Source organism: Crocuta crocuta, unplaced genomic scaffold, assembly GCF_008692635.1.
Source record: "Crocuta crocuta isolate KB4526 unplaced genomic scaffold, BGI_CrCroc_1.0 scaffold516, whole genome shotgun sequence".
NCBI lineage: Eukaryota > Metazoa > Chordata > Mammalia > Carnivora > Hyaenidae > Crocuta > Crocuta crocuta.
The window spans coordinates 231,608-259,178 of record NW_027529538.1 but is presented as its reverse complement, the minus strand read 5'-3'; the positions used below and the strand labels follow the sequence as shown (position 1 = coordinate 259,178).

At 41.2% G+C, this 27,571-nt stretch overlaps 2 protein-coding genes across 15 annotated transcripts in view; both read right to left on the bottom strand.

The window, feature by feature from the left end:
• MFF (mitochondrial fission factor) overlaps window positions 1-19,140 on the bottom strand; it is a 35,523-nt gene extending 16,383 nt beyond the window's left edge. For 5 of the 14 annotated variants that reach the window (XM_077761314.1, XM_077761316.1, XM_077761318.1 and 2 more), the window contains exons 1-5: window positions 18,969-19,058; window positions 15,755-15,866; window positions 13,397-13,617; window positions 11,979-12,148; window positions 3,363-3,451 (exon numbers count right to left, since the gene is read on the bottom strand). In XM_077761314.1, the coding sequence (XP_077617440.1) occupies window positions 3,363-3,451; window positions 11,979-12,148; window positions 13,397-13,577 (440 nt within the window). In that variant the 5' untranslated portion in view covers window positions 13,578-13,617; window positions 15,755-15,866; window positions 18,969-19,058. Of the gene's footprint in view, window positions 1-73; window positions 149-3,362; window positions 3,452-11,978; window positions 12,149-13,396; window positions 13,618-15,754; window positions 15,867-18,416; window positions 18,644-18,968 lie in introns of those variants that run through there. The other 9 variants (XM_077761309.1, XM_077761312.1, XM_077761315.1 and 6 more) reach the window with 5 other exon arrangements.
• A 7,262-nt stretch (window positions 19,141-26,402) lies between these two features.
• Window positions 26,403-27,571, bottom strand: part of COL4A3 (collagen type IV alpha 3 chain) — a 137,792-nt gene continuing 136,623 nt past the window's right edge. The window contains exons 56-57 of the mRNA XM_077761377.1: window positions 27,333-27,505; window positions 26,403-26,487 (exon numbers count right to left, since the gene is read on the bottom strand). Of these exons, the coding sequence (XP_077617503.1) occupies window positions 26,403-26,487; window positions 27,333-27,505 (258 nt within the window). The remainder of the gene's footprint in view (window positions 26,488-27,332; window positions 27,506-27,571) is intronic.

The window sequence follows — 27,571 nt, the reverse complement described above, 5'->3', positions numbered from 1 at the left end:
TAGTACAACCAACGTAAGCCTGTAAAAGGAAAACAACTCCTAGCGGTGAAAAGCAGAGCAGAGAAAATCTTACGTGTACTCCGGTGCAGAAATCGGTGCGTGGAACCTTGGAATTTTATTTCTTGGGGCAGAATATGATCTGTGCCACCTTAAATAATAATTACGCTTCTTTTACATATTCAGCTTTCATAACACAAAGAAACAGTTAGATACAAGTCTAATGGTCAGAATTCGTTTTTGTATCAATAGCTGACCATAATCAATTCTACTGTCTCTTGAAAGCAATTAAGAAAACGAAGGCCAGTGTTTCTGCTTCTACGTTTACATGTACTTCTACTCTTGAAGCCAAGGAATAAAATAAAGTGGGGGCAGGCAAAGATTCATGCACAATGAAACACTATTATATTACAAAGAGGAGACTGAATAGGTAAAGACAGCAAGAATTTAATAATCACTTTAGTGGAAGTAAAATATTGCTGTTTTATACTAAATTAACAATTTCTTCCTTACCACATCATCCACACCAAATATATGACAATGCTCATTACATAAAATTCTTAATGTTAATTAAATGGCAAGTCTTAAGGATGAATTGAATTATAAGTTTTGAAATAAATAATGGTAGGGGAAGAAAAAGCAAGGTTACACTATTAACAAAGGGATGCTTAAGTAGGGGCGCCTGGGTGGCTCAGATGGTGAAGCATCTGACTCCTGATTGCAGCTCAGGTCACGATCTAATGGTTCATGAGATGGAGCTTTGCATGGGGCTCTGCGCTGACAGCACAGAGCATGCTTGGGGTTCTCTCTCTCTCTGCCCCCTCTCTCGCTCTCTCTCAAAATAAATGTTTTTTAAAACAGTTCTCTTTAAAAAAAAATGCTTATGGTGATATACATAATTACTGTAACAAAAATGTATGGTTAAGTAATCTAAGAATTTCACCATCAAAATGTATAGTTAAATGTTATCTTTACTACTAAACATTAAAACATTTTTTTGTTTTATTAAACATCTAGAAAGTGCCATTAAGGCAACTTAAACACAAAAAGAAAGCAAGTATTAGTTAACTCTGTTAATCTTCTCTGTTACGAGGAACTTAGGTAACTGCCAAAATACCTGTGAATGAATTATCTACTCTAAAGTATACTTTAAATTATATCTCTAGGCTGGTTTTCCTACATAAAGCTGTTTCCTTTCTCTTCATCCAAACTCAGCTACCAATAATTACACATTTTGTGGAGGAAAAAAAAAAGTGATGCTATACTAAAACACTCCTGTTTTTTATCTCACTAATGTGAAATTTCAAAGTAATTAAAGACCTGGGCACCTGGGTGGCTCAGTCGGTTAAGTGTCTGACCGTGGCTCAGGTCAAGATCTCGCAGTTCACCAGTTCAAGCCTTGCATCGGGCTCTGTATTAACAGTTCAGAGCCTGGAGCCTGCTTCAGATTCTGTGTCTCCCTCTTTTTCTGCCCCTCCCCTGCTCATGCTCTGTCTCTCTCTCTCTCTCTCTCTCAAAAATAAACATTAAAAAAATTCTTTAAAAAAAAAAAGACCTAAATAATCAGCCACATCCTCACATGACAGAAAAGTTTATCAGAAACCTTTGCTGCCTTGAAAAATGTTACAAGTAGAAAACGACAAAAGCCCTTAGCTGCATGCTTAATCTTCCTGATGGGGCACTAAATCTCAAGAAGCTATCTTAGCCATAAGCTATGTAGCCTTTTTACCATTTGTGTAATATATTCGGAAATGCACTACGAAAATGGGTTTCACGGACCAGGTAACACCACTGCCAGCCCTGTATCTTCAGGGAAACATAATTATCATGAAAAATTTCATATTCATGGTTGAACTTTTCAGGAAAGTATCTCCTGAGGAAGACAGATACTCATTTCAGTTTACTGTCTACCTCCAAAACCCTTCAAAGTAACTATAGCTACGTTAGGACACATGTTAAGATTCCCCACGCCATCAGAGCACATCTAATTCTCCCCTGCGCCTCACACAGGAGAGGAAAGTTCCTACACTACCCGAGCCCGTTGTGGGTCTTTTATTTTCCAGTCAGTGCCAAACTACACCTTGATGTGGTTTCATACAAATGTATATTGTACTGTGCCCTCATTTTCTGTGTGTACATTTAAGTGTTTTGCTTTTATCCAGGTTGGCAAACTCTGAGAAGTCCGATCTCCTGACTGTGCTGCAATTCCCAGAGAAGCTAACATGATGCTTGGCATGGAATGTGGTTCATGAACAATGAGTTCATAAAAACTGACCAAAAATGTAAAGAAGATACCTTAATTTACATAAACAACCTAAATCATCTATTTAAAAAAGCCACAATCACCAATGGTTTGGGACTTAAAATTCTGAACAGATTTTAAGGGAATATTTTATGTGAAAAGCCTGATCTAAAACATCTTAGAGTGGAGTAGCTTTGATCAGAGGATAGTAACGTAACGAAATGAGAATGAAAAGTTTACATATAGCCCTGTAAACAATGTACTTGTAGTTTTAGAAAATGAAATGGATCTAACAATTTGATGACTCAGTAGGCAGAGAACTAAACAATAATCCTGGGAAGTAAAGCAATTCCGCTTGCCTATGCTACACTGGTTACCACGGCTCATTAGAAGCAGAATGGGGCGCCTGGGGAGCTTAGTTGGTGGGGAGTCTGACTTCAGCTCCAGTCATGATCTGATGGCTGCTGAGTTCGAGCCCCGCATCGGGCTCTGTGCTGACAGCTCAGAGCCTGGAGCCTGCTTCAAATTCTGTGTTTCCCTCTCTCTCTGCCCCTCTCCTGCTCATGCTCTCTCTCAAAAATAAATGAATATTAAAAAAAAATTTTTTTTAGAAGCCAAGCTGGAAGGGCTAGTTCACAATCTTACGACAAACTGAATAACTTGAAAATAAAGACATTTGCTTCAAGTGTTTTCCTTTTGTTTTTTTGTTCCAACATACATGCCAGGTAACCATTTCTGAGGGCTGCGCAGAACTGAGCACTTACATTTATCAACTTTTCCTAAGTACACTTCATAGGCAATTCCCCAAGTAAGTAAACCACACTTCTAGAATCCTGTCGTACATGGAGAAGAGGGGAATGCTACGGGAAAACTCTCACGACATACTTTAAGGCTATAAAAACAACTGTGAGAAATGGAAAACCGAGGTAAATGTAAAACAGATTTCAAACACTTAAAAGCAAATTATTTACCTTTTCCTCAGGTTCTTAGGTACAAAATACACACTTATCTTTAAAACATATTTGGGAGTTTAAAAAAAAGGCAGCAAATTATTTAGAAAAAGAGGGGGCACTGCATGTTAGAAACGTAGGAAGGGGCACCCTTCTAACGGTGCTGTACTCACATGGAGTCGGCTCGGACCAGCTGTCCGTTTGGGCGAACGGCGTTCTCGCTCATAGAGCGCTCTCTTTTCAGCCTGCCAGCTGCACGGATCTGTTAGTTTGGCACAAAGACACGGAAAGGAGTAGAAAAGATGGTCAGGACCCTAGCAGAGCTAGTCAGCGTCAAAAGAACCTGAGTCCAAGGCTATTCACAAAACTTGACAGTTGACAAAGGGCATATAACCAAGCATTGTCGCTAAACAGGAGTATTAAAACCAGGTTAAAAAAAAAAAAAAACAACCAAAATCCTGCTTATATATAATGCATATAAACTTAGGGATGCTTCTTTACCTCATGAAAAAGTTACTTCTGGTTTCTATTTAAGTGTCCACCTTACTTGGTATGATTATATTTTCACTTACTAGCATTTATATAATACACTTCTATTACTTAGGAACAATTTACAACAGGTTTTAAAGGCACGGGTTTCATATGAAGTGGGATGTACTTGTGTTACAAACAAATGGTCCAGGCTTCTGGGGCTACAACACATTCAGATTTGGTTGGATATTTAAAAACTAGACCAAAAAAAGAGCGAACACTAGCTTAAAGGGTCTGGCGTTCCAGAGACGTCCACAATCTCCCACACCACGTGCTCTTCTGACAGAAGGTATCGCTGAGCCTTTCCATCAAAGGACAGGATTTATGTTCCCTTCCTTTCAATTGGGTGGGCTGGTGACTGCTACAGAGATGAGGCAACGTGGCTTGAGACTAGATCATAAACAACACTAAGGCTTCTGACTTTCTTCTCTAGGCTGTTCAAGTTTGGAACCACGGCACCAGAGTGTGAAAGTGCCCACACGCCCCCTACCCATGGCGCGCCAGTCAATGACCTTGGCTGAGCTCAGCGCTAGACGACAGCCTGTATCGACAGACGTGTGAGTGAACGGGCGGAGGACTGCGGACACACGCTGTGGACCCGTCCCTAGCTCGGGACTTCCTAGCTTAGACCCAGACACGGTGAAACGGAAAGAAGCCTTCCCCATGATGCCTGGTGCACCTTCTTAATGCACAGAGCCTGGGAGTAAAATGAAATTTTTGTTTTGCTTTGTTTTAAGTCAGGGTGGTTTATCACACAGCAATAGAACAATGGTAATCACTAACTTTCCTGTTTCTTTAGGATTTTTTTTAAAACTAGAAACAGCCATGGCAACTTCATGCTTTAAAAAAAAAAGGGTAAACTTTACTGTAAAGGACAATTGGTGCGGGAACCAATGGACTTGAAAGTTAGGATTAAAAAAAAAAATACAAATCAGTATCTTAGTGATGCTTGTTAAAAAACTTGGGAGTAGATAACCAGGTTACAAGCACCTTCAATGAAATCCTGATTTCATGCCAACAAAACCGAAAACCACAACATGCAGTATATAATTTAAGAGAATGGTTTAGATTTTGTTATGGTTACTAACCATCTACCCACTCAAAATAGGGGGGAAAACTTCTAATAAGAGAAAAGGAGTCAGTGTGGAGCCTATTGGAGGAGTTCTTTACAGTGAAACCAAAAGCAAGAATTACTTTATTTTATATATATTTTTTAATATATATATATATTTTTTTTGACAGAGAGAGAGAGAGAGAAAGAGAGAGAATGTGAGCTGGGGGAGGGGCAGGAGAGAGGGGGACAGAGGATCCAAAGCAGGCTCCAAGCTCTCAGCACAGAGTCTGACTTGTGGCTCAAGCTCGTGAACAAGATCATGACCTGAGCGGAAGTCAGATGCTCAACCGAGCCACCGAGGGGACCCGAGAAACAAGGATTAGTTTAAAGCCATCTATCATATATACATGATCCATCTCCATCTCCCACCCATCTCCACAACCAACTACACTTCATCTGCAGTGTGCAGTCCTGGGTTGATTTGTGAGAATCCCGCCGAAATGTGCCTTCCCACCCACCGCACGGCTGTGCCTCCCTTCCCTAGAGAACAGCCCTTCCGGGTTACAGGGATCAAGATGGATTTTCTACTAAATCAGAACCCTTCCTGCTGCTGCGCCCTACAAACTAAGATTAAGCAGGACAGGAAATGACAGATGACAAAAATTATGTCTATAATTTTGACACAGCCTGGAACAAGAGGATCCTAAGTCTGTTATTTTCACCACTTGAAATCTGATTTAAATGGAACTTAACAGGAACCCTAAGCTTGACATTACTGCCGTATTGGGAAGAAAAGCAACCTCTCACAAAAGCATGTATCTGTTATGCCTTTGGATGTGACCAATCTGTATACCGTAATTTTAACCGAAGTGCGTAGACACTTTGGAACACTATCTTTTAAACATTTCCATACTTAGTTCAGTCATGGTAGTCGTTTCTTCAATCCAAGGTTTTTATTTTTAAAAATTAGGGCTTGTTTTTTTTTCTAGCTTTATTAAGATCTAATTGACAATTCAGGGCTTTTAAACTTCATTCAGAACAAACTAGCACTGATTACCTATTTAAAAACTTGTATTCATGGGTGCCTGGGTGGCTCAGTCGGTTAAGTGTCCGACTTTGGCTCAGGTCATGATCTCACGGTTCATGGGTTCGGGCCCCGCGTCGGGCTCTGTGCTGACAGCCAGCTCAGAGCCTGGAGCCTGCTTCAGATTCTGTATCTCCCTCTCTCTCTGACCCTCCCCTGCTCACGCTGTCTCTCTCTCTTCCTCTCAGAAATAAATAAAACATTAAAAAAAAATTAAAAAAAAACCAAGAGAAAAAAATAAAAACTTGTATTCACTTCTGGAGCTGAAAAGTAGCTTCCCAGCTTCAGGTAACTCCCTGGAGAGGTTTGGTCACTGGGTCTTCTGTGCCTGATAGTAAGGCTTCAAATTCTCTCTAATGTGTTTATAAACTCTGAACACATGAATAAATGAATGTCCTCTGGGACTTTGTTTGCTGGTTTTCTCGGTCCATTTAGAGCTGAGCTCCCCTTCAAGAACCTGTTCAGAGGCCTTAGTATTTTCCCTTTTACTGATCTCTGTTTTAAAATAACAGCTCAGAGACGGGAGTCTGTGAATTGCCACAAGACTTTTACTGGAAGAGGCGAAAATACTTCGTAAGATGGGCTGAACATCCCTCCCTCCCAAACATGTTCACTGTCCAAAAGGTAAAATAATGAGGCGCTGGAGGGAAGAGCTGCGACGCGACTGAAGGTCCCGGGGAGGGAACAGGGAATGCGTGTCAGCAGAGAACAGCTCACGTCTGGGCTAAGAATGCCACAAACAGTGGCCGTGCAAAGAATGTGAATGCACATCTGTGACCTGTCCGTGGATGAACACATCTACGTATATACAATTACATTGTTCTTGCTTTTTCCCTCTTCTCTCCCTTTTGCTCCATTCTGCTCAGACCCAGGCTTCTATCCACAGGAGGGGGAAGAAAAGGAAGCTAACCAAACCGCCACTGGATGGTGATCAGTCCCATAATCAACAGCTTCTGAGCTAATACAGGACCCTTTTAAGTATTCACTGAGCGCCTAGGAGTCCTTCTTCTTTTGTTTTAGGATGTCCCATTTGACTGGGTTACTCATTACACTTAAGGTCAACTACTTTCTTTCGCTTCCCAGCCTCAAGGTTGTCCGTCCAGCTAGATTGGACCATCATATAGCACTGATAGCCACCTGCTATTTTAACTGTCCTAGAGCTTTTGTGTTAACCCTCATGAAAGCTTCTAGGGCAGATGCTGTGCGAGTGTAATCCTGGATGAGGTCTGTTCCGGCTGGACGTATATTTCCTCGTCCTCAAGCTCCAGCTGCACACATCGTATGTGGCTGCTGTAGAATGTGGCATTCTGTGGACGCCACCTGATGACTTCTCGAATAAAGCATGCGTGGCTTGGACACAGTTCCTTTCCTGAAAACACTGTCTTTTCCAAAACCAGGTCAGCGTTTATATAGGCCAACTGATTGGCCTCTTACAGGGCTTCTCTGACTCTTGACAGTTCTTGGGTATGTTTGGGGTTTAGTGCTTTTGCAAAGATTTAGCGCAAAAAAATGGATGGCATTCTTCCACTTCTAGGAGTTGCCCATTAAGGCAAAAACTCTTACTACCTGTCAGTAGTCCAATCTGTTTTCTCTTTCTACTTCAATGGCCTTCTCACAAAGCTCTTGGTAATTATTACATCTGACCTTTTCTTTTCTTTTAATGCTTACTTTTGAGAGAGAGAGCGCGCGCGCACATGCGTGCACATGTGCAAACAGGGGAGGGGCAGAGAGAGAGAAGGGAGACAGAGAATCTGAAACAGGCTCGGCGCCGACAGCACAGAGTCCGATGGGCTCGAACTCACAAACTGTGAGATCATGACCTGAGCTGAAGTTGGATGCTTAATTGACTGAGCCATCCAGGCGCCCCTAGAGTTGATCTTTACAAAGAGTATTGCTGTGATGGATAGAATACGTTGGTGGAGTCCAAGTCTTTGACCAGGTTACATATCAAGGCAGTGTCAAATCTTATTTTCCAACTCATTTTCTTCATATTTTTTTTTTTGTTCTCTGGAAGATCTTCCCTCTCTGTCTCCCATTTGGACCCCATTTTAAGGAGGCGGTGTTGGTGTCAAAGCCCCTTCTCTTTGAAATTAATCGATGCTAAGAACATAGAATTGCTATGACGTGGGTATTCTGCAGTTTGCTACCCAGACCAGTTTACTGCTCAGTTCCTTTACTCATTTCTCGCAGGAAGAGTCATCAAGCAGGGGTCACGTCCTACAGTTGCTTCTGAAGTCCTGGAACAGGTCAGGATTATTGAGAGGTTCATCAATTTCCTCTCTATCAGCCACACCTCCAGATTTTATAAACCCCATCTGTGCTAAGGGATTATCTGCCTCACACTGTGAAGCCCTCCTCCATGGGCTCCCTCGGATTCTTCAAGAAGTTAGTTTAAGAGGGGCACTTGGGTGGCTCAGTCGGCTAAGCGTCCGACTTCAGCTCAGGTCATGATCACATGGTTTGTGGGTTCGAGCCCCGCATCGGGCTCTGTGCTGACGGTTAGCTCAGAGCCTGGAGCCTGCTTCGGATTCTGTGTCTCCCTCTCTCTCTGACCCTCCCCTGCTCACACTGTCTCTCTTTCTCTCTCAGAAATAAATAAAACATTAAAAAAAAAGAAGTCAGTTTAAGAATTCAAGTGGTTACTTTCTGCAAACTTATTCCTTGTTGTCAGATGACATTTTAGACAACAGTTTCTATAGCCTTCTTTATAAGCCACCTTCTTATAGTCTCCTTTCTTGCCATAGGCCAGTGGTTATTGACTGGGGGTAATTTTGCCCCCAAGGGGACATTGGGCAATGACTATAATTTTTCCTTTCTTTTTATGGTGACAAAGTACACATAATATAAAACTCCCCATTTTAAACTAGAAGACAGTGTATTTAATGGACTCATAATGTGCAACTATCACCTCTACCTAGTCCCAGAATACTTTTATTGCCCCAGAAGGAAACCCTACAATGATTAAGCAGTCATTCCCAATTCCCCTTCCCGGCAAGCCGCTGGCAACCAGTGATCTGCCATCTCTGTGGATTTGCCTCTTCTGGATATTTCATGTCAGTGGAATCATAAACTATGTGGCCTTTCCTGTCTGGCTTCTTTGATGTAGCATGAGGTTTTCAAGGTTCATCCATACCATACAATGTGTAAGTACTTCATTCCTTATGACTAATATTCTACTATATGGATATACCACATTTGGTGTATCAATTCATCATTTGATGGACATTTGGGTTATTTCCATCTTTTTGGCTATTGGATCCATTTGTCTCTAACAGAGGATTCCATTGGGAGCTGGCAGACAAAGATGAAGAATGCTGGTGAACATCCTATCGTGTGAAAGGATAGCCTTCATCACCACAAAGAATTATCCAGTCCAAAATATCAACAGTGCAGAGGCTGAGAAACCTTGGCATGTGCTGTCAAATGACTTCTACAGAGTAAATGATTCAGGGAATCTCACTTGATAGATTGTGACTAGCGTCTGAAGGAATCATCAACGTTATCAGCACTCAGGGCTTTAAACTCCTCTTTCAATCCATCTTCTAGAAGTTGCTAGAACTCTGGTTCTTTCTCCTTTCCCCTCTGGTCAAGAGGCTGACTGTCATGAGAGCTGCCTGACCCTTCTATGGACTCAAAGTACAGATCATTATCTTTATTTTCCTTTCAACAGGCAGCTGGTACTAATCTCAGAAACTCCTCTCTCACACCTCGGGATTTGGCGCCTGCTACAGGATTTTGATTTTATAACAATAATATTTAAACATCATTAGAACATGTGCTAAACACACTACATGTGTTAGCATACTTAATTCTCATAATAATCTTATGCACTTGGCATCGTTCTGGTCTTTCTTTTAGAGATGGGCCTTGGAATTGTGAAATAACTCATCTAAGATTACATCATTAGTAAGCAGCAAAGTTGGCCTTCAAAGGTAGGTCTAATTCTCAGCTGAAGTTTTTCACTCCAGGGCTATACATTTTGGACATTTATCACATTTGACTAAATATCACAATTACTGCACGAGTAAATGCCATGTAGTCTTAAAACCTAGGTCTACTGAGGGCAATCCTGGTAAACTTTTTTTCTTCCTTCAATATAAAAGCAGTCACTCAGGGGTGCCTGGATGGCTCAGTCAGTTAAGTATCTGACTCTCGGTTTCGGCTCAGGTCATGATCTCATGGTTTGTGGGTTCGAGCCCCACTCTGGGCTCTGCACTGACAGCACGGAGCCTGCTTGGGATTCTTCTCTCTCACCCCACCCCCCCTGCTCTCCCTCTCTCTCTATGCCACTCCTCCTCTTGTGTGTGCTCTTTTTCTCTCTCTCAAAATAAATAAACTTAAAAAAAAAAAAGTAATCACTGAGGAAAGTGCCAGACTTATTTTCAATCAGTTATTTGTCACCAAATGTGCAGTAAGTATCTAAAATAGCGATTGCCGAAAGAGCAAAAGGAAAACAAAACTCAAAGAGTACTAAAGGGAAGGTTTCTCCCCTGGTAGAATCGTCTCTCCAAGCCAATATTATCCACTGTAGTAATTTCCACTAGGAGCTTTTGGGGGGGCTAGGAAGTAGGGCCTCTAACTGATATCTTTTTGTCTCAACAATACTCATACCTTTCATTATTCTTTGCTATTAAGAACTTTGTATCTTCTGCGTAGGTTAGAGCCTTTCCCTCACTCATGCCACTAGGCAGGAACTACATCTCTCTGCAAATGGTCTCACACAGAAGCTCAGAGAATGTTTGTTATATACAATTCTACAAGTATCTTAATGCCTTGAGTGTTCACTCAAATTTAGTGCTTCTCACCAAGCAAAAACCTAGGAGGTCCAAACTGGTACCTGTGAGTATAATCTCTCTGTTACCTCAGGAGAAATTCCCGACCTAAGACAAGACCATGCCCAGTACTAGGGAACCGTACTCGCCTATGTTATATGGATACTTTACCCTCATTAGAAAGAACTAGTATGAAAAATGACCACAGGCAGTGCCACTATCAATAAAAATGTATGTTTACACATTGCCTCACACTAGCTTCTACACAACACAAAAGTTCAGAAGCTACAATATAAAAGCTACAACTGGGGCGCCTGGGTGGCTTAGTCGGTTAAGCGTCCGACTTTCGCTCAGTTCATGATCTGGTGGTTCGTGGGTTCGAGCCCCGCGTTGGGCTCTGTGCTGACTGCCAGCTCAGAGCCTGGAGCCTGTTTCAGTCTGTGACTCCCTCTCTCTCTGACCCTCCCCTGCTCATGCTGTCTCTCTCTCTCCTAGAAATAAATAAAAAAACATTTAAAAAATTTATAAAAAAATAAAAAATAAAAAAAAAAAATAAAAGCTACAACTATAAATATCATCACAGAAAAGAAATTTTACAAGACTGGCCCTGAATCAGTGGGAGAGGCAAGATCTGAACTTTGCTACTAACACCTTATTTAGGTCAGCAGCGATTGACATAACCAGGTATAGTAGCTTAGTGGAGATGTCGCAGCGAGCAGGGACAGAAGGCAGTGCCAGGGAAAAGGAGCTCCCTTTCCTTGTTTGCCAGACTTGTTTTGTAACAAAATGATGTGCTCATTTTCTATGCTAATCTTCCCAACTTTTTCTATATCGCTTAAGGTATATTACCTCACCATAAAAGCTCTTCCCACTACGGACGACTGGGTGGCTCAGTGGGTTGAGCATCTGACTCTTAATTTCGGCTCAGGTCATGATCTCACGGTTTGTGAGTTTGAGCCCCCGGTCCGGCTCTGAGCTGACAACACAGAGACTGCTTGGGATTCTCTCCCTCTCCCTCTCTCTCTGCCCCTCCCTTGTTGTGCGCTCTGTCTCTCCCTCTCTCTCTCAAAATATATAAACCAAAAAAAAAAAGCTTTTCCTTTTAGAGCATATGAACGTTAATGATTTCTAAAAAATTTCCATTCTCCTGAAACATAACATTTAAATTTTAAAAAATAGCATAATATCTTACTTGGGGTGTCTCTGAACCACAGTTTAGAGTACCCAATGGTCCACGTGGAAGGCGTTCATTACATATTGCTGACAGGCTTTGCAACCTTTAATTCTCTTCACCATTTGCTTTTATCTGGATTATTTCAAATTCAGTTCACATTAAAACGCTACTTACTTCCTCATTTTGAGGGGTTGGAGGAGGTCTTTCTAAGTCCAGAAAATCTAGTGGTCTTTCACTTAGTGTAAGTACACGAGGCGGCGTTTTTAGTGCCAGAGGTTTAAAGGGAGTTGACTGTATAAGGTCAAGATCTGCTGGTCTTGAAAATGGAATGTCTTCGTTATTTCCTAGGAGTAAAGAAATAAGAAGAAAGAGGTTTTAAAAAGAGTGGTTTTATTAAAGACTACCTGCCGCTACATGCCCCCTAGAATGTCTGAAATTAAAGGCTGACAGTACAAAGCGTTGGCAAGGCTGTGGGGCAATGAAAATGTTCAAACATCACTGACAGGAGTATCGCAGAGCCCAATCAGTTTCAAAAACAGCGTATGACAGTTTTTCATAAGGTTAAACATAACTTACAATATGATCCAGCATTTCCTCTCCTAGGAATACGAAAACACATGTCCTCACGAGGTCTTCTATGTGAATATTCTGAGCAGCTTTAATCCTAACGGTCCCCGAGAGGAAACAACCCAGATCTCCATCAGTAGGTAGGTGACTGGATTAACAACTGGGGTGTAATCACACAGTGGAATGTCACCCAGTAAGAAAATGGAATGAGCAACTGATGCACTCAAGAACACGAAAGAATTTCAAAAAGCATTACACTAAGCAAAAGCCAGACTCGAGAACATACACTGTATCATTTCATTTACATGAAACTCTAGAGAAAACAAATCTGGTCTGTGGTTTTAGAAAGGAGAAAATGGTTGCCTGGAATTGAGGAGGAGGAACTAAAGGAGACGGGCAAGGGGAACCTTTCAGGGTAATGAAAATGTGCTATGCCCAGATTGCGCTGGACACTTACAGGACTGTGTACGTTGCTCAAACGCACCGAGCTGTATGCTTCAAAATTACATGTTATTTTAGGTATGTAAGTTACATCTCCGCTAGTTGAATTATTAAAAAATGTTATTTGAAGCTTCAGCTTCTTAGAATAGAAATTTTGCAAATCCCGTAAAGTTGTATTTCCCGGCCCCTTTTCTAAATAATAGTTTGAAAGACCNAGCACAGAGCCCGACGCGGGGCTCGAACTCACGAACCGCGAGATCATGACCTGAGCGAAAGTCAGTCGGACACTTACCCGACTAAGCCACCCGGGCGCCCTGTTTTTTATTTATTTTTGAGAGACAGAGACAGACAGAGTGTGAGCAGGGGAGGGACAGAGAGAGAGGGAGACACAGAATCGGAAGCAGGCTCCAGGCTCCGAGCTGTCAGCACAGAGCCTGACGCGGGGCTCGAACCCATGAACCCTGAGATCATGACCTGAGCTGAAGTCAGAAGCTTAACCGACTGAGCCACCCAGGCGCCCCTTCCACGAAACCATATAAAACAAAGCTTTCTCAGGCAACTTTACACACACACATGTAAAATACCTGCTACAACGATCCTCTCTGGAACCTGCATGATGACGCTGGCGCTCGGGACCCCTTCTTGGAACCCTTGCTCTAGGTCAGCATTGGGTGGCGCTACCTTTAATTTTTCCGGGACCCTCATCTGCTGACTAATACCTTCGGTGTATTCCATTTCATACTGGATTCGACTAATTTCCGCCATCTCAGCAGCGCTGGGAGAAGGAAACGCCGCCCCACTCACTCTGTGGGCAAGAATTGAAAGACAGGGGTGACCGAGTGTTGAAAGGCCAGACTTCCTCACGCGGCCAAGTCAGAAGACAACACCTTGTGGGAAGAGCAGAGGGGCCTTGTCTTCTGTGAGTACTGAATACGTTCAAGGGAAAAACAAAAGACCGAAGCGAACGGTTTCCTCAACAGAATGCCTTCTCACTTTATCAGCTGAATTTGCACCTTGAAAACACTGTTTCGGAGCAAATTTTTAAATTACTGCATAACCATGAAAACAAATGCAGACACACACACACGCACAGATATACACTCCCTTTCTCTCTGCAGACAGGCATTCTGCTTATAATTCAAAAGTGCCTGAAAGAAAACTTAAATTAAAATCTCCGAATCAATGATTTGAGGGAAAGCTGCTAGGATTTTCCAAACATGAAATGAGGAATCGCTATCATGCATGAAAAAATTAAAGCCTTTTAATGATGACAATCAGATTCATAATATAAATAAGGTTAATTCTCAGTTAATTTTAGAAAACGCAGTTCCCTGAAAAAAGCACAAAATATAGTTTAAAACTGCTCTTACTGAACGTATACCTGGCCACTGAGCCGCAATCAATGTCAAACACAGACTATGTAGTAAGGAATCCTTAACGTAGGCATTCATTTTGGGGGATTCAAAGCGTCACATTAATTTGCAGTTAATGTTGTATTTGCATGCATATTTTTAAAAAGCATAACATGCCTTTAAGGGGAGAGACAGTATAGATGCATTGAACAACCTTCTAAATTAGAGAAGGACCCACACTTCAGGGAAATCCAGAAGAAAGAAACTTGCCCTCAAATACAAAGTGATGATAAACGTGTAAAAGAGCATGATTAGCCTACGGTGATCAGCTTTAAAGCCAAGATGTCTCAAGCCTAAAATCGCAGCTCAACTGAATGAAGTGTCACTGACCTTCCTATAGGTGTATCACTGTTTGCTCATTTACTCATCTTTAATACAGCACACACACATCTAAAATAGCTGTGAAAATACTGCTACCCTGTGGTTCAGTTTACTTTACACAATTCCCCTACAGATCTGAACTTTTTTGTAGGTGAACATAACAACACGAACACTGCTTTCCCAGCTGTAAAAAAGAAAGAATAAAGATCAATATTTCAACAATTCATTTTATTAAAAAAAAAACCACCATGAATAAAAGTACGTATCTACTTAGAATGATCTACTAAGACTTGATCTAGAAAAACAATTTTCACATGTCTCCTAGACAGAGTTGTTCTGCATGTGAAAAATCATGAAGATGGTTTTATGCACCGACACTATTTTATGATTTTGCAAACAGGATAAAGCGAATTAAATATACAGAAAAGTGTGAAGTCAGATTTAAAAAAAAAACATTTTGCCATAAAACTCCTTTAATCGTTATATTCTGAAGCGAGGGGGGGGGAATCCTTTTCTTTTTTTAAGACAAGTACAATACAAACGAAGAAATCATGAGGAGAATGTAAAGGTCAGAAGTAAATGTATTTGACGTGGCTTAAAACACTGATGCAGAAGTAATGGTTTCTTTAAAAGGAAATGACTTCAGGAGCGCCTGGGTGGCTTAGTCACTTAAGTGGATGACTTCAGCTCAGGTCATGATCTCACGGTTGTGGGTTCGAGCCCCGCATCAGACTCTGTGCTGACAGCTTGGATCCTGGAGCCTGCTTTGGATTCTGTGTCTCCCTCTCTCTGCCCCTCCACCCCCACCCCAGGCTCATGCTCTGTCTCTCAAAAAGATGAATAAATGTTAAAAAAAAATTAAAAAGTAAAAGGAAATGACTTCAAAAGCCAAATTATACTGAATTTTCAGCAAAAGGTATTATATATTATATATAAACCAAGGGCAATACAAATGAAAGACCGCATAAATGTCAGTCATTCCTGGGATACTTCCTACACTGCATGTCAGAGATGTGTTACTGCCCTTGACCAACCTCAATGAGACAGATGCTTCAGATACTTCCTGGAGGTTACTTAGGGTGCAAAACTCTGACAACCGGTTAATTACGACTGCTAACTTGCTTCTGAAATGTGTGAACTTTAGGGATCTGGCATGCAGATGGCTTAAAGACTAAGAACATGGAGCCAAAAGACAAAATTTTTACTCACAAATGTGTACCAATGACTGCTTGCTATTCGGCACTATCTGGTTCTGTACTTCATATTAAATCCTTTAACTTGCTTCAATATGCCTGTGCTGGATTTGGAGCCACTTTTGTCCCTGGGGGAGAGAAACAGGAGCTAACAGAACCGACATGACACCAACATTAGGGACTCACTACTGGAAATCCTCTACGTGATAAGTCACCAAAGACATACAACCTTACATTAAGAAACCAATAATGAAAGAAAAAATTAACATGCTTACCACCAATTTTCATCCCACAGACAAGGCCCTACAACCATTCATCAGTTAATGCAAGATAAAATAAAGAACTGTCATCCTTTCTGGTTTGAACTTAGATGTGGCAGAAAAAAAGTATGTAAATACAAAAGAATCTTAACAATTATGTGTAAACGCATATACACATGTATATAAAGGAGGAACAAGTGGACTTGGTAAATTTTCATTCAGCTATTTTCATTCAATAATTTAATTTCATATTTATTTAATTTCATTCACAACTTTCATCCAGTATTTGCATATGAACCAGTCATATATGCACATGGTACAAAACATAACAACATACAGAGAAAATACAGTGTCCCACCAGATCCTATCCTACAACCACCCAGGTCCCCACAGTCAACCTCTATTATCAATTTTTGTGCATCTTTCTAGAAGAGACGCTCTTCCAATTCTTGTGTGTATGTGAGGCACAGTTAAAGCCTATATTCAACTATGATACTGAAAAGAGGTATCGCAAAAAGGTTATAGCCTTGGGACATTATAAATTGAAGCTTTATAATAATAGGCAAGGGCCAAAGATGAGCAGAACAACATTATCTCCCTGAAATGTGCTATTCTCCTCACTCCTTTTATTGCATTTCAGCCTTCTTCCTGACTTTCCTCTGGTACATCCCAGAGTCTCAACCTTTCATTTTATAGCAACATCTGGTCTTCGGAGAATCTCTCAGTTTGTAAAATATCACAAACTTAGATCATCAAGGTCTGAAAAGACACTGAAAAGCAACTTCTGGAAAAAGCCAAATTCTCCTGTAGCCTATCTGAGCTACCTAAATTTAAAAAGTAAATGGAGCTTCTTTAAGATTTAACACTGCACTGTGCTAATTAGATCAGAATCCATTTTTTTCCCCTCCTTCATTAGACTATTGCATGTTTGCTATTACGTTTTGACAATACATAAAATAAACTTCTCATCTGGAGTTAAGACATTAATTCCTGAGGTTCTGTCATTAGAATCACTAAGCAACCAGTACACGATTCTCCATTGTAGAACTAAGGAGACAAAGTCGCTCTTAGAATCACAGGTGATCTCGATCTCTAACTTCTAAGCCTAGTCTTCCCAAACAAGTAACTTACAGATTTCATAGTTTTTTTCCACATTCAAACAGTACATTTTTCTCTTATCTACACTTCCTTTTGCCTTTTATCTCAACTTTTAAAAATACCGAATAAATGTTTTTTAAAACAAAATTTTACATAACTCCTTTAAACCATGAGATTTGTTGCATATATAGATACATGTAACAAAAACATAACTATTTGAAACAATCATCATTTACATACCACCTAGAATCAAGTCAAATCCCACTCATGGAAAGTGTCCCATTTGGGGACACAATGATTCAAGCTTGACTTTAATCTGTGTATCAGAACAGTGGAACCCAGAGAAACAGCCCACGAAGTTACAGAAACAACTTGGGTCAATTGATAGTGGTTGCAAAGCTTTATACAATTCTCCAATTATATTTAAAAAAAAAAGTGGTTCTTTATCACTCATTGTGTGGATCTAGTTCAAGGCTTTTATATAGGTCACCCTGTTTTCAGTTCTCTTTTCAAGCAACTAAAAAAATGGATGTATTAGCAAATCAGGGTGTAGTGATCAAGGACTAATTGTAGTTTTTAAGAAAACGTCACTGAACACTTAGAAAAACATAAATTAACAAATTTTAAAGTAAGGCCGTGCATCCACAGAAAACACGTTTCAATACCAGAAGGGAGGAAAGCAACAGCTGAACTGTGTAATCCTACAATGGGGCAACCCTATCATACAGGAAGGGACAGAACACACAATTTCCTTCTGGAAAGAACAGCAACAGCAATTCACATGCATTTGAAACAAAAAAGACAGGAGGTCCTACACATAATTTAATTATATAGGGAAAGTCTACGGAGTACAACCAAATCGTTCTAATTCTTTCCAAATCCATTTTCCTAAGGAGGTTCCTTTTGGGATCTCATTAGCGGATGAAATTAACACAGAAACAAGGGGAAAAAAATTTTTTTTAATCTAGGGAGAGAACACATCTAAGGTCCTTCAGTTCAAGTCTCTCAGTGGACGGGAGGCTTGAATACAACTGGTTCAACATTTGGGAACAAAGGCCCTGGGGCTTTTCTTATCTGCTGCGACCAAAATATGCCACCACTTTGAAAGGTTCCTCATCCCTCCAGGGCGCCCCTCGTTCTCACGACGCAGGACGCGGCCCGGGATGTTCCTGTACCATCCAAGGAGCCTCGCCCTGCAGACCAAGGTCAGAGGCTCCGAGGAACAGGCACTCACTCGGGCTTTCTTCCGGCTTCCCAGCTCCTGGAAGGGAATCCGAGAAGCAACTCCCAGCACCCACACCTGGGATCAAGGCTGCTTACCAGACTGACTCGACCAAAGGGCCTCCAAGGCCGACCTGCTTCCAACAAGGCTTTCCTCTGCGAACACGTTAATTTTCCACCAAGTACAAACAACAACAAAAAACTGTATAGTCGGTAGGCGTCTGGTTCAAGGTCATACTGAAAGGTGCCTCGGGGCCTTGGTCGGGAAGGATGAGGAAGACCACCAGCAAAGCTCCGCGTTCAAGTTCTCAGGACGCCCCCAATGTTTCCCACCCTTCCCCCTCCCCCCCCCGGAACTATTTCCTCGCCAGGAAAGTCTACCATTTGTTGTCAAAATGAGATCTCTAACTAGAAAGGCAGGGAGAGGTTAGCCCGAAAACATTCGCAGGAGCGTGTGCTCCTCTCCCTCGCGCTCCTCAGGGACCGAGGAGGAGGAAAGGCCGAGCCCGGGGGTCGGGACTCGAGGCGACACTATGAACGGGCCGGGGTCACCGAGGGTCCCTCCGCCGGCCGGATGGTCACGGCCGCGGCGCCAGGCCGGGAAGCTGGCTCGGGCCCCGGGCCCAGGGTTGGGAAGGCATCAGCACTCACCCCTGGGCCCTCTGGAGGGTCCCCGGCGAGGGTCGCCGCCCGCTGACTCCCGGGGCGTTCGGGTGGGCGCTCCCAAAGGCCGTTGGCCGAGCGCACGGAGGCGCCCGGTCAAAGCACCGGCCGGAGCGGCCCACAGCGGGCCGGCAGAGACGCGAGAACGGCCTGGGATGGCCCTTGCCAGGAGCCGTAGCTGAGGCAAGTTCGTGGTCATGTGACGCGGGGAAGGGCGGACGTGAGGCTCACGCAGGGGAACGGGGACAGTGCGCGGCGATTCGGGGACATCTTTGTTGAGGGCAAAGAGTGCCCACCGCAGGCAACAAAGCACCTGGGGTACGAGATTGGTTCGCATTTAAACTTTATGGGAATTCGTCGTCTTTAAGACTTACGTGTTTACAAGTTAAACCTTCGGTAGCCAGTTAATAAGCCTGTTTTTCAGCACTATCTGCACCAAAATCTCTGTCGTGTGAGGCCTAATTGTATATTTCGCCAACTCTGGTGGTGATCCACGCTCTAATTTTGATTTCTTGTCGCGCCGTCTAATTATTAGATGTCTTTCTTAACGGTTGCAACCTGACTGGCTCCTCTAATCCTTGAAGATGAGAATGCTGGAAAAAGAGAAGTTAGCAGCCTTGTTTAGCCTCCGGAGAGCCCTCTCTGGATCTAAACACCAAACTTCCACCTTTTCCCTCGGGAAATTCAGTATCTGGCTCCCCTACATTGGTACGGACTGAAGACCACCCGCGGAGTATTTTATATGCCTGAGTTTTAACAAAGAGCCCAACAAGGACATACACATGAGTAGGTACTTCTCTAGAATCTAAAGATATTCCAAAGATGTTACCATTCTACAAAATCATTTGGGAAACACTTTGAGAATTCATATTCTTGGGGCCACTTATAATAGTGGCAAATCATCCTTCCGTAAGAATAGATTGATTTTAGGAGTGATCAGTCGTTCCAAGCCAACCTTTTGGGGGAAAGATAGAGACCTAGGTGGGTAAGCCCTTTGGGACCGAAAACTTTTAGAAATGAGGGGGCCTTGCTGCTTTTACCGGCACCCTTCCACTTCTTAATTACTTGCAAGTTGTGTTTTAATCCTGTTCCCTCCCCACAAGAAAAACGTTTGAAATAACTTTTCAGATGAAGGTTGGGAACCAGTTGCCAAATCCAAAGTCTTCTCCCTTAATTCTGATCATTCTTAATCTTCCAGAATCATTTGATTCTGTTAAATAAGTCAATGTGGTACATGAAATCACCAAACACTGGTAGTAGATGCTCAAGGAAAAAAAAATCCTCTCCCTTACCTGGAAACTGCTCCCTTATTTTTGTGATAAGGCTTCATTCATGCTGGGTCTTCGTTTCCTTCCTCAGTTAATGTGGACATTCCTATTTATGATTCAATCCATCACTGACTATCCTTGCACTCACAATTGCCTCAGATATTTTGTGGGGAAGAGATGGCATCATGTACATGTAAATAACACATCCATTCAGTCTCATCCTGTCGTACTAAGTCTAGCCAATGCTTCATAAGGGCCCCTTTGGAGTTTTGATCCCAGCAAGGTTTCAAACTCAAATTTTTGCCTTCTCAGTTCAGATACCTTTCCCTGAATTTTCTTTTTTAGTTCATGGCAAGATGATTTTTCCAGTCACCAAGTTTCAAAATTCTGAAGTCATCTTTCACGGTCTTCCAAGCCCCCCGCCTCCTTCAGATTCCCCCACCTCAATGCCAACTGTCCACTTTCTCTGTCCATCCTGTTCCCCCTGCTAGATCGTTACCCATCATCTGGGCTGATGAGCTTTGAACTGGCCTCCCCATTTCCAATCCTGTTTTCCTTATAATTCTTACTAGAGTCTGGATTTACAAAGAACCTAATTTTGCAAACTGAGACAACCCAAATTTGAAGCCCCAGGTTTAAAAGAAATTGATGATTTATAATTCTCTACAACTCAGGAGTCCATAAGAGCAATCCACTAATTTTTAAAAACACTTGAAATAAGACTATACTTTCAGGGATCATTTCTATAGTTCGTTAAAAACACTTGAAATTATGAAATAGCCTGGCAAAGGGCAGTATATAAGACACTACATCTTTTGGGTTACCATTTATATGATTGTTTTCTTTTGTCAGAATCTTAACTGGTTCTTATACCAGCCAGTGAAGTACAAGTTAAAACCTGGTGTTGGAAATTCTACCTAATATGGCCCTAACCCCTACTATGCCACTTCATTTACCACTGTTGTGTATGTATGCGCATGTGATGTTCCCATATACAGAGAATACATATATTCCATATATTATGTATTCCATGTATATTCTTATTATTCTATGTATTCTTGACCACTAATTATTCTCTGAGATAGCTTCATGCTTTTCTAACTACCTACCCTTATCCATGCTATTCCTGACATCTGGAATGCTTTCCTGCCTCTGAGGACCTTTTGCTTCTTGAAATCTTAACTAGCCTTAAAGGACCACCTAAAATATTCCTTCTTTTATAAATTATTTCCCGAGGCCCCAACTTTTGAACCATTATTTATCATTTCTTATAACTCAGCATTCTGTCCAGTATTATAACTAATCTATGTATTCATCTTATTTTTTGCTACCAGATGAAGTTCTGTGTTTGAGACCAAGGTCAGTGTCTCACTCATCTGGATGTCTTCTGTGGAACGGTCGTGGGTATAAAATGATAAGACCTATTTCCTGGTTGGCTGCTAAACTGTAATTCAAGATAATTCCAAAGCAACAGTTCTAAAAACTCTTTGAGCAATGTCAGCATTTTTACCGTAGAGTCTTCAAACCCCCAGAGAGGGTCATATTTATGTGAATGCTTAGATATCTTCTGGTTATTCAAAATCATTTACTTTTTACTGTGTTTGGTTGTTTCTCAGTTTCCGGTAGGTGGAGCTGGGAACAGGGTGAGGTGACCTAGGCACTGTTAATACTCTGCAGGTGCCCTTGCAGGAGGTTGCTAAGAATCCGTTAGAGACTGATCACTCCTTTGCTTCTAAACAGGCTTGTAAGTACAGAGAGAATGACCACTGTCATCAGTTCCTCTACTTGCCAGTGCAGTAAAAATAAGTTCATTTAAATAAACATTTTTTTGGCTCAAAATATTTTCAATTTAGATTTTTTGACCCAATTATGAGAATATTTCTAAAATGTGTATTTGAGCAAGAATTTTCTTTTTTTTTTTTTAATGTATATTTATTTCCAGGAGAGATAGAGACAGAGCATGAGTGGGGGAGGGGAAGGGAGATAGGGAAACACAGAAACCGAAGCAGGCTCCATGCTCTGAGCTGTCAGCACAGAGCCCGACACAGGGCTTGAACTCACAAACTGTGAGATCATGACCTGAGCTGAAGTCAAAAACTTAACTGACTGAGCCACCCAGGTGCCCCTTGAGCAAGAATTTTCTTTGTCTTCTAGAACTCTTACCCAGGATTCCTGTTCATTCACCTTCTTCCATTGATTATTTTGATTGCCATTTAACACAGCCTGAAAGTTCCTTACTTACAAAATTTCATATTTTGTATATGAAAAGCATTCCTCTTTCCATCTCTCTACATTTAAAATTTTATGAACACGTTTCCATGAATGAGGAGTATTTGTATTATAAATGAGAAACGTTAAAAGGTGTGACTCATAATTTTTGTAATCTATAGATTTTTTTTTACCGATGGTAGAAATTTCTTAAACACCCTAATAGAAAATGAGCGAAGATATGGTCAGGCCTTTCATAGGAAAACTGAAACAAGCACTAATAAAGCAAATACTCATTAAATGTGACAAATCTGCAGCATCCTTGGTAGTGAGGAGAATGTAACTTAAGACAGGATAGGCAAAAATCGTAAAGAACAGCAATATCCAGAATTGATAAAAGCATAAAGAGATGGGTGTTTATGTTGTTGATACAGCTTGAAATCCTAACAACCTTCCTGGAGAACATTTTTGTTTGTATATCGAAGACCAAAATGGTGGGAGTCCTTTGATTCCATCATTTTCCTTCTAGAGATTGATCCTGAGGAAATAACAGCAAAATGTGAAATATATGTACCATAGGGAGTGCCTGGGTAGCTCAGTCATTCAAGCGTCCAACTCTTGATTTCAGCCCAGGTCATGATCCCAAGGTCATGGGATTGAGCCCCATGTTGGGCTCCACACTGAGCATGGAGCCTGCATGAGATTCTCTTTCTGTCTCTCTCTCCCTCTGTTCCTCTCTCCTGTTTGTGTGCTCTCACTCTCTCTCTAAAAATTAAAAAAGAAATATGTACAATATGTTCCTAATAAAACTAAATCAAGTGTCAATCAGTTGGGGATTCATTGACTTTTATGTAGTAAATCCATGCAATGGACTATGGTGTAAGTAATGATTAGTTCTTGTCTATTGATGTGAAAATATGTCCACAGAGTGTTAAGTTAAAAAAAAAATCTGGTAACAAAACAGCATGGTTTTATCCCAATGTTGTTTAAAGACATATTTACAGGGAAAAATCTGGAAGGCCATATACCTTAATTATCTTGGGTGAACGTGATGGGTTAGGACATGGCAATTTTTATATTCTTCATAAGTTTGTATTGTGTGTTGTTTTTTACAGTGAACATACATTATTTTTACAACTCAAAAAATTATTTCCAATATGAAAAAAATAAGACCAGATATCATTTTTCCAATTTTATTTTTAGACAATACAATAAAATAATTTTAGCTATAATTACAGAAATATTAGTACATTACAATATTGTAATGTTGTCAGGATATAATAATATAAAATATTCAATATATTTTAAATATATTTTTTTGGTTATAGAGTAAACATTAAATTAAGTTTAGTTGCAGTAAGTTACATTTGCTGCATAGAGAAATCTTTGTAAGTTAAATTAGCACTGAAATTCAAATGTAGCATTATTGTAATACTTTTATAAATAAGTTACTTAATAATGTTTACCTTGCAAAAAGACCTCTGAGAAATCCATTATTTTAGCACACTGTGAAATTCCAAAGTTGAAGCCCCAATTTTAAAAGAAACAAGTTATTTACAGTTTATCTACAAAGGTAAATCTTCATAACATTATAAGCTACTTCTAGGCATCTGGAAAGTGAGGCAGGGGAGCTGTGTTTCAATGCTCAGTCTTAGATGTGTGACGTGTGGCGTATGACGTATGGCGGAGCAGCTGTGAATAGGGCTTCATTGGAATGTAAGGCTTTAGTATCACCTGTCTTCCTCAGAAGTTAAACACTGATAAGAGGGCAACAGGAGACGGAGGCTTGGATAAGCAGAGGCCAGTCATTTGACTGTAGCACCAATCTAGGGCTTCTGACCTGCTAGTAAAATTAGCCGACCTTCTGGGCACAGATGGGGCAGTTGTAGCCTGAGGTGCCAGGTAACTGTCTGCAGAATCATTTCTTGGCTGTTGGCCTCCAGCGCTTGTTCCTAATATTGAGTGCTTTAGCAATCACCTGGAGTGCTTGTGAAATTGCACATTTTACCCCCTAGAGTTTCTGATTCTGTAGGTCTGAGGTGCGCCCTAAAACGTGCATTTGTAGCAAGTTCCCAGATGCTGCTGATGGCAGCTGATCCAGGGACCACACTTTGAGAACTTTGAGAACTGCTGGCCTACAGAGGGTTTGCGGACATCAGTTAGCCCCATATGCCATTATTGTACAAGTGGGACACTAGGATATTTTGTAGAGCAAAAAAGTCTTAATGTGAGGTGCGTCTAAGTAAAATGCACTTCATAATGTTTAAATGTAAAAATGGCTTGATGGGAGTCATGTGAGCAGTGAAGGATGTGAACTCTGGTCACAGTGTGCGCTATCCTCTGCAGTCACACCTTCACTTAGAAGGCAATTTCTAATTGATTTGGAGATCAGCACCACCAAGGCCACCTGGGGAGATCAAGTGGCATCTTCAGAGCTTTGCCTCAGGGTACCTGGCCTCTGAGATCCATCAAATAATGCTGCCATCAAGTACAAGTGGTTTCTAGAGTTTTGCAGATCTTTGTTTGCTTAACATTGTTCCTACCTGGCTTCTGCAATACCCAAGAGAAGCTAGCTATCCTGGGCTTTCCCTGGGCAAAGATCTCATTTGTAAACCTTTACAGAAGCCTACTGAATTATGATGATGGCAAGATAAGAACAGTGAAGAACAGCGACAAAGGAAGAAAAGGGGGAAAAAACCCCACAATTCAGATATGTGGGATTCTTAACAGCAACAGTATGTTAATTACCTCTTCTGGGATAGCAGATCAAAACCAAGTCTCTTTTTTCCCCCTTACTATCTATAATTTAGCACCGTGCCTGGGGCGTGGCTTGGTGCTGACAGAAATGCTCCTTCAGTTGAATTAAGTTACCTTGGGAATGTATCAACACAGAGAAAAGCAAACTTTAAGACATATATCTGCCAAGCTATACAATTTGTACATTAAGATTTTTACACAACTCTTTCAACATGGTTGGTAAGAATATGTAATATAAAACACATTTTTTTTTTTTTACAAAAAAGAATGAGAGAAATAGTCAGGGAATTAATCTGGAAATACTCAGGTTAAATGAAATATGAATGGATCACAGCAAAGGAAAAGTACTTTGGGCCTAGTTAGCCAACAAATGTCTTAAGTTTTCTCAACATCTATAGGGATGGGGTTAAAGTGCACATCGAATAAGTGGTGTCCTTGCTATTTGTGTGGGTGACCTGATAAAAAGGAAGTTAGATACATGGCAGAGTATGTGTATAACATCATCCTATTAAAATTAATTCATCAAGGGTAACAATTTGAACACAAGCAGTATTGCTGCAGTGAAATGAACTCAGTGGAAAAACAAATCTTTAAAAAAAAATGAAACTGCATTTTGGCCTTAGTCTCGGGTACATTTGAAAGAGCCCTAGAATATCCATGAACCTTGGTTCAGTGCTGGTTTCCTCAGGCCTTAAGTTGCTGAATGGGTCTGAAAGTCCAGTCCAATTCATGAGGCTCTATTACTCTACCTGCCCCCAATTCCTTCCAGTCTCAGGGGCTAAAATTTTAGGGGGGGCTGGTGGCACAATCTAAAAGTGATTTAGCCTCCCTGAGTCTCAAAGACTGGACTAGAAGGGGGCAAATCTTGAGAATCCAATTAACCGGTGGCATCAGACTTTATACAGTCGCTATGCAGCTAGTGCACTGGATACAAATGGAATATGATTTCAGTGGTATTTTTGGACAAGTCGGCCTTGGTATAGGAAACTTTGCAAGTGCACAGATGAATGGCAGAACTGACTTAGAAGAAATGCTTTGTTGTGTGGGGAAACAAATAGAAACTTTGTACTAAGTCATCACAGAACCATATTGTTTGGTTAGAGAAAAATTCCCAAATAAGTGCATGATCTGCACCATTACTTGGTCACTTAGGACAAAAAAGAACAGTTCTGTTTTCTTTTTATTTTCTTCATTGTCTTCTCTTCATGCACACCCGACAGCGACTTATTATCTTTTCTAACTCTCCAGCTTTCACAGTTGATGGAATAGGTTTTCTGAAATAAAAGCAAAAAATGCAAACAAAAAAATCTCATCAATGTACAGATAAAAAGGGAATCCTTGCTGGCTTTGAGGTTTATTAATAACTACTGGAGTACATCAAACTCTATTACAGGAGGTATATTTCTGTGAAGGGACATATGACATTTTATAACTTAGTTGTGTTTCAGCAGCACTAAGGAAATGTAGGCTGCGATGCGAACTTACAAATCCTCTTTTTTGTAATAAAAACCACCTTTACCATTTACATGGTCTGTATAACTCACAAGTCTGCCAGTGCAGTAAATTAAAAGCAGCAGATCACTGGGGCACCTGGGCGGCTCAGTCGGTTAAGCATCCGACTTCGGCTCAGGTCATGATCTTGTGGTTCGTGGGTTCAAGCCCCGCGTTGGGCTCTGTGCTGACAGCTAGGTCAGAGGCTGGAGCCTGCTTCTGATTCTGTGTCTCCCTCTCTCTCTGACCCTCCCTGCTCGCTGTCGCGCGTGCTCTCTCTCTCTCTGTCTCAGAAATAAAACGTTAAAAAAAAAAAAAAAGAGTAGCAGATCATTTAGTGGTTTTGTTCAGTCACTTGCTAGACGTTCATATACAAGTGTTAAAAGTAGTTGGTGGTGACAGAAATCACATTTTGGGGTCTTCATTAATGCAGTAGTACAAAACCATGAATACTTGTCCAGTGTAGGACACTTATCACTGGGAGTACCAAGCCAAACAGATTTTGTTGGCATGAGGAGATGTTTCAAATATGAGTTCATCAACACCCAGGTAACGAAAATCTAACATGGCAACCTCTGAACAGTTCTGCAGTTGAGTCATTGGGTTAAACTTGACTTTGAATAGTTACCTGAACATTCTTTTGGGATTTAATGAAGCCAACCAGAAACTGTAGGAATTTGAGTAGTAGTTGCACGTTCCTCTTCCGTGACATTCTATAAATGGACTGGCTCGGAATTCTTCCAGGCAGGACCCGGGGGAGGCCAGCGCCTGACCTGCGCCCTCAGAACCTGCACTTGTGAACTGTCACGATAAAAATATCTGAGTAAGAACTCTGTGCATGGAGTTCAAGTTTTCAGTGCTCTATTT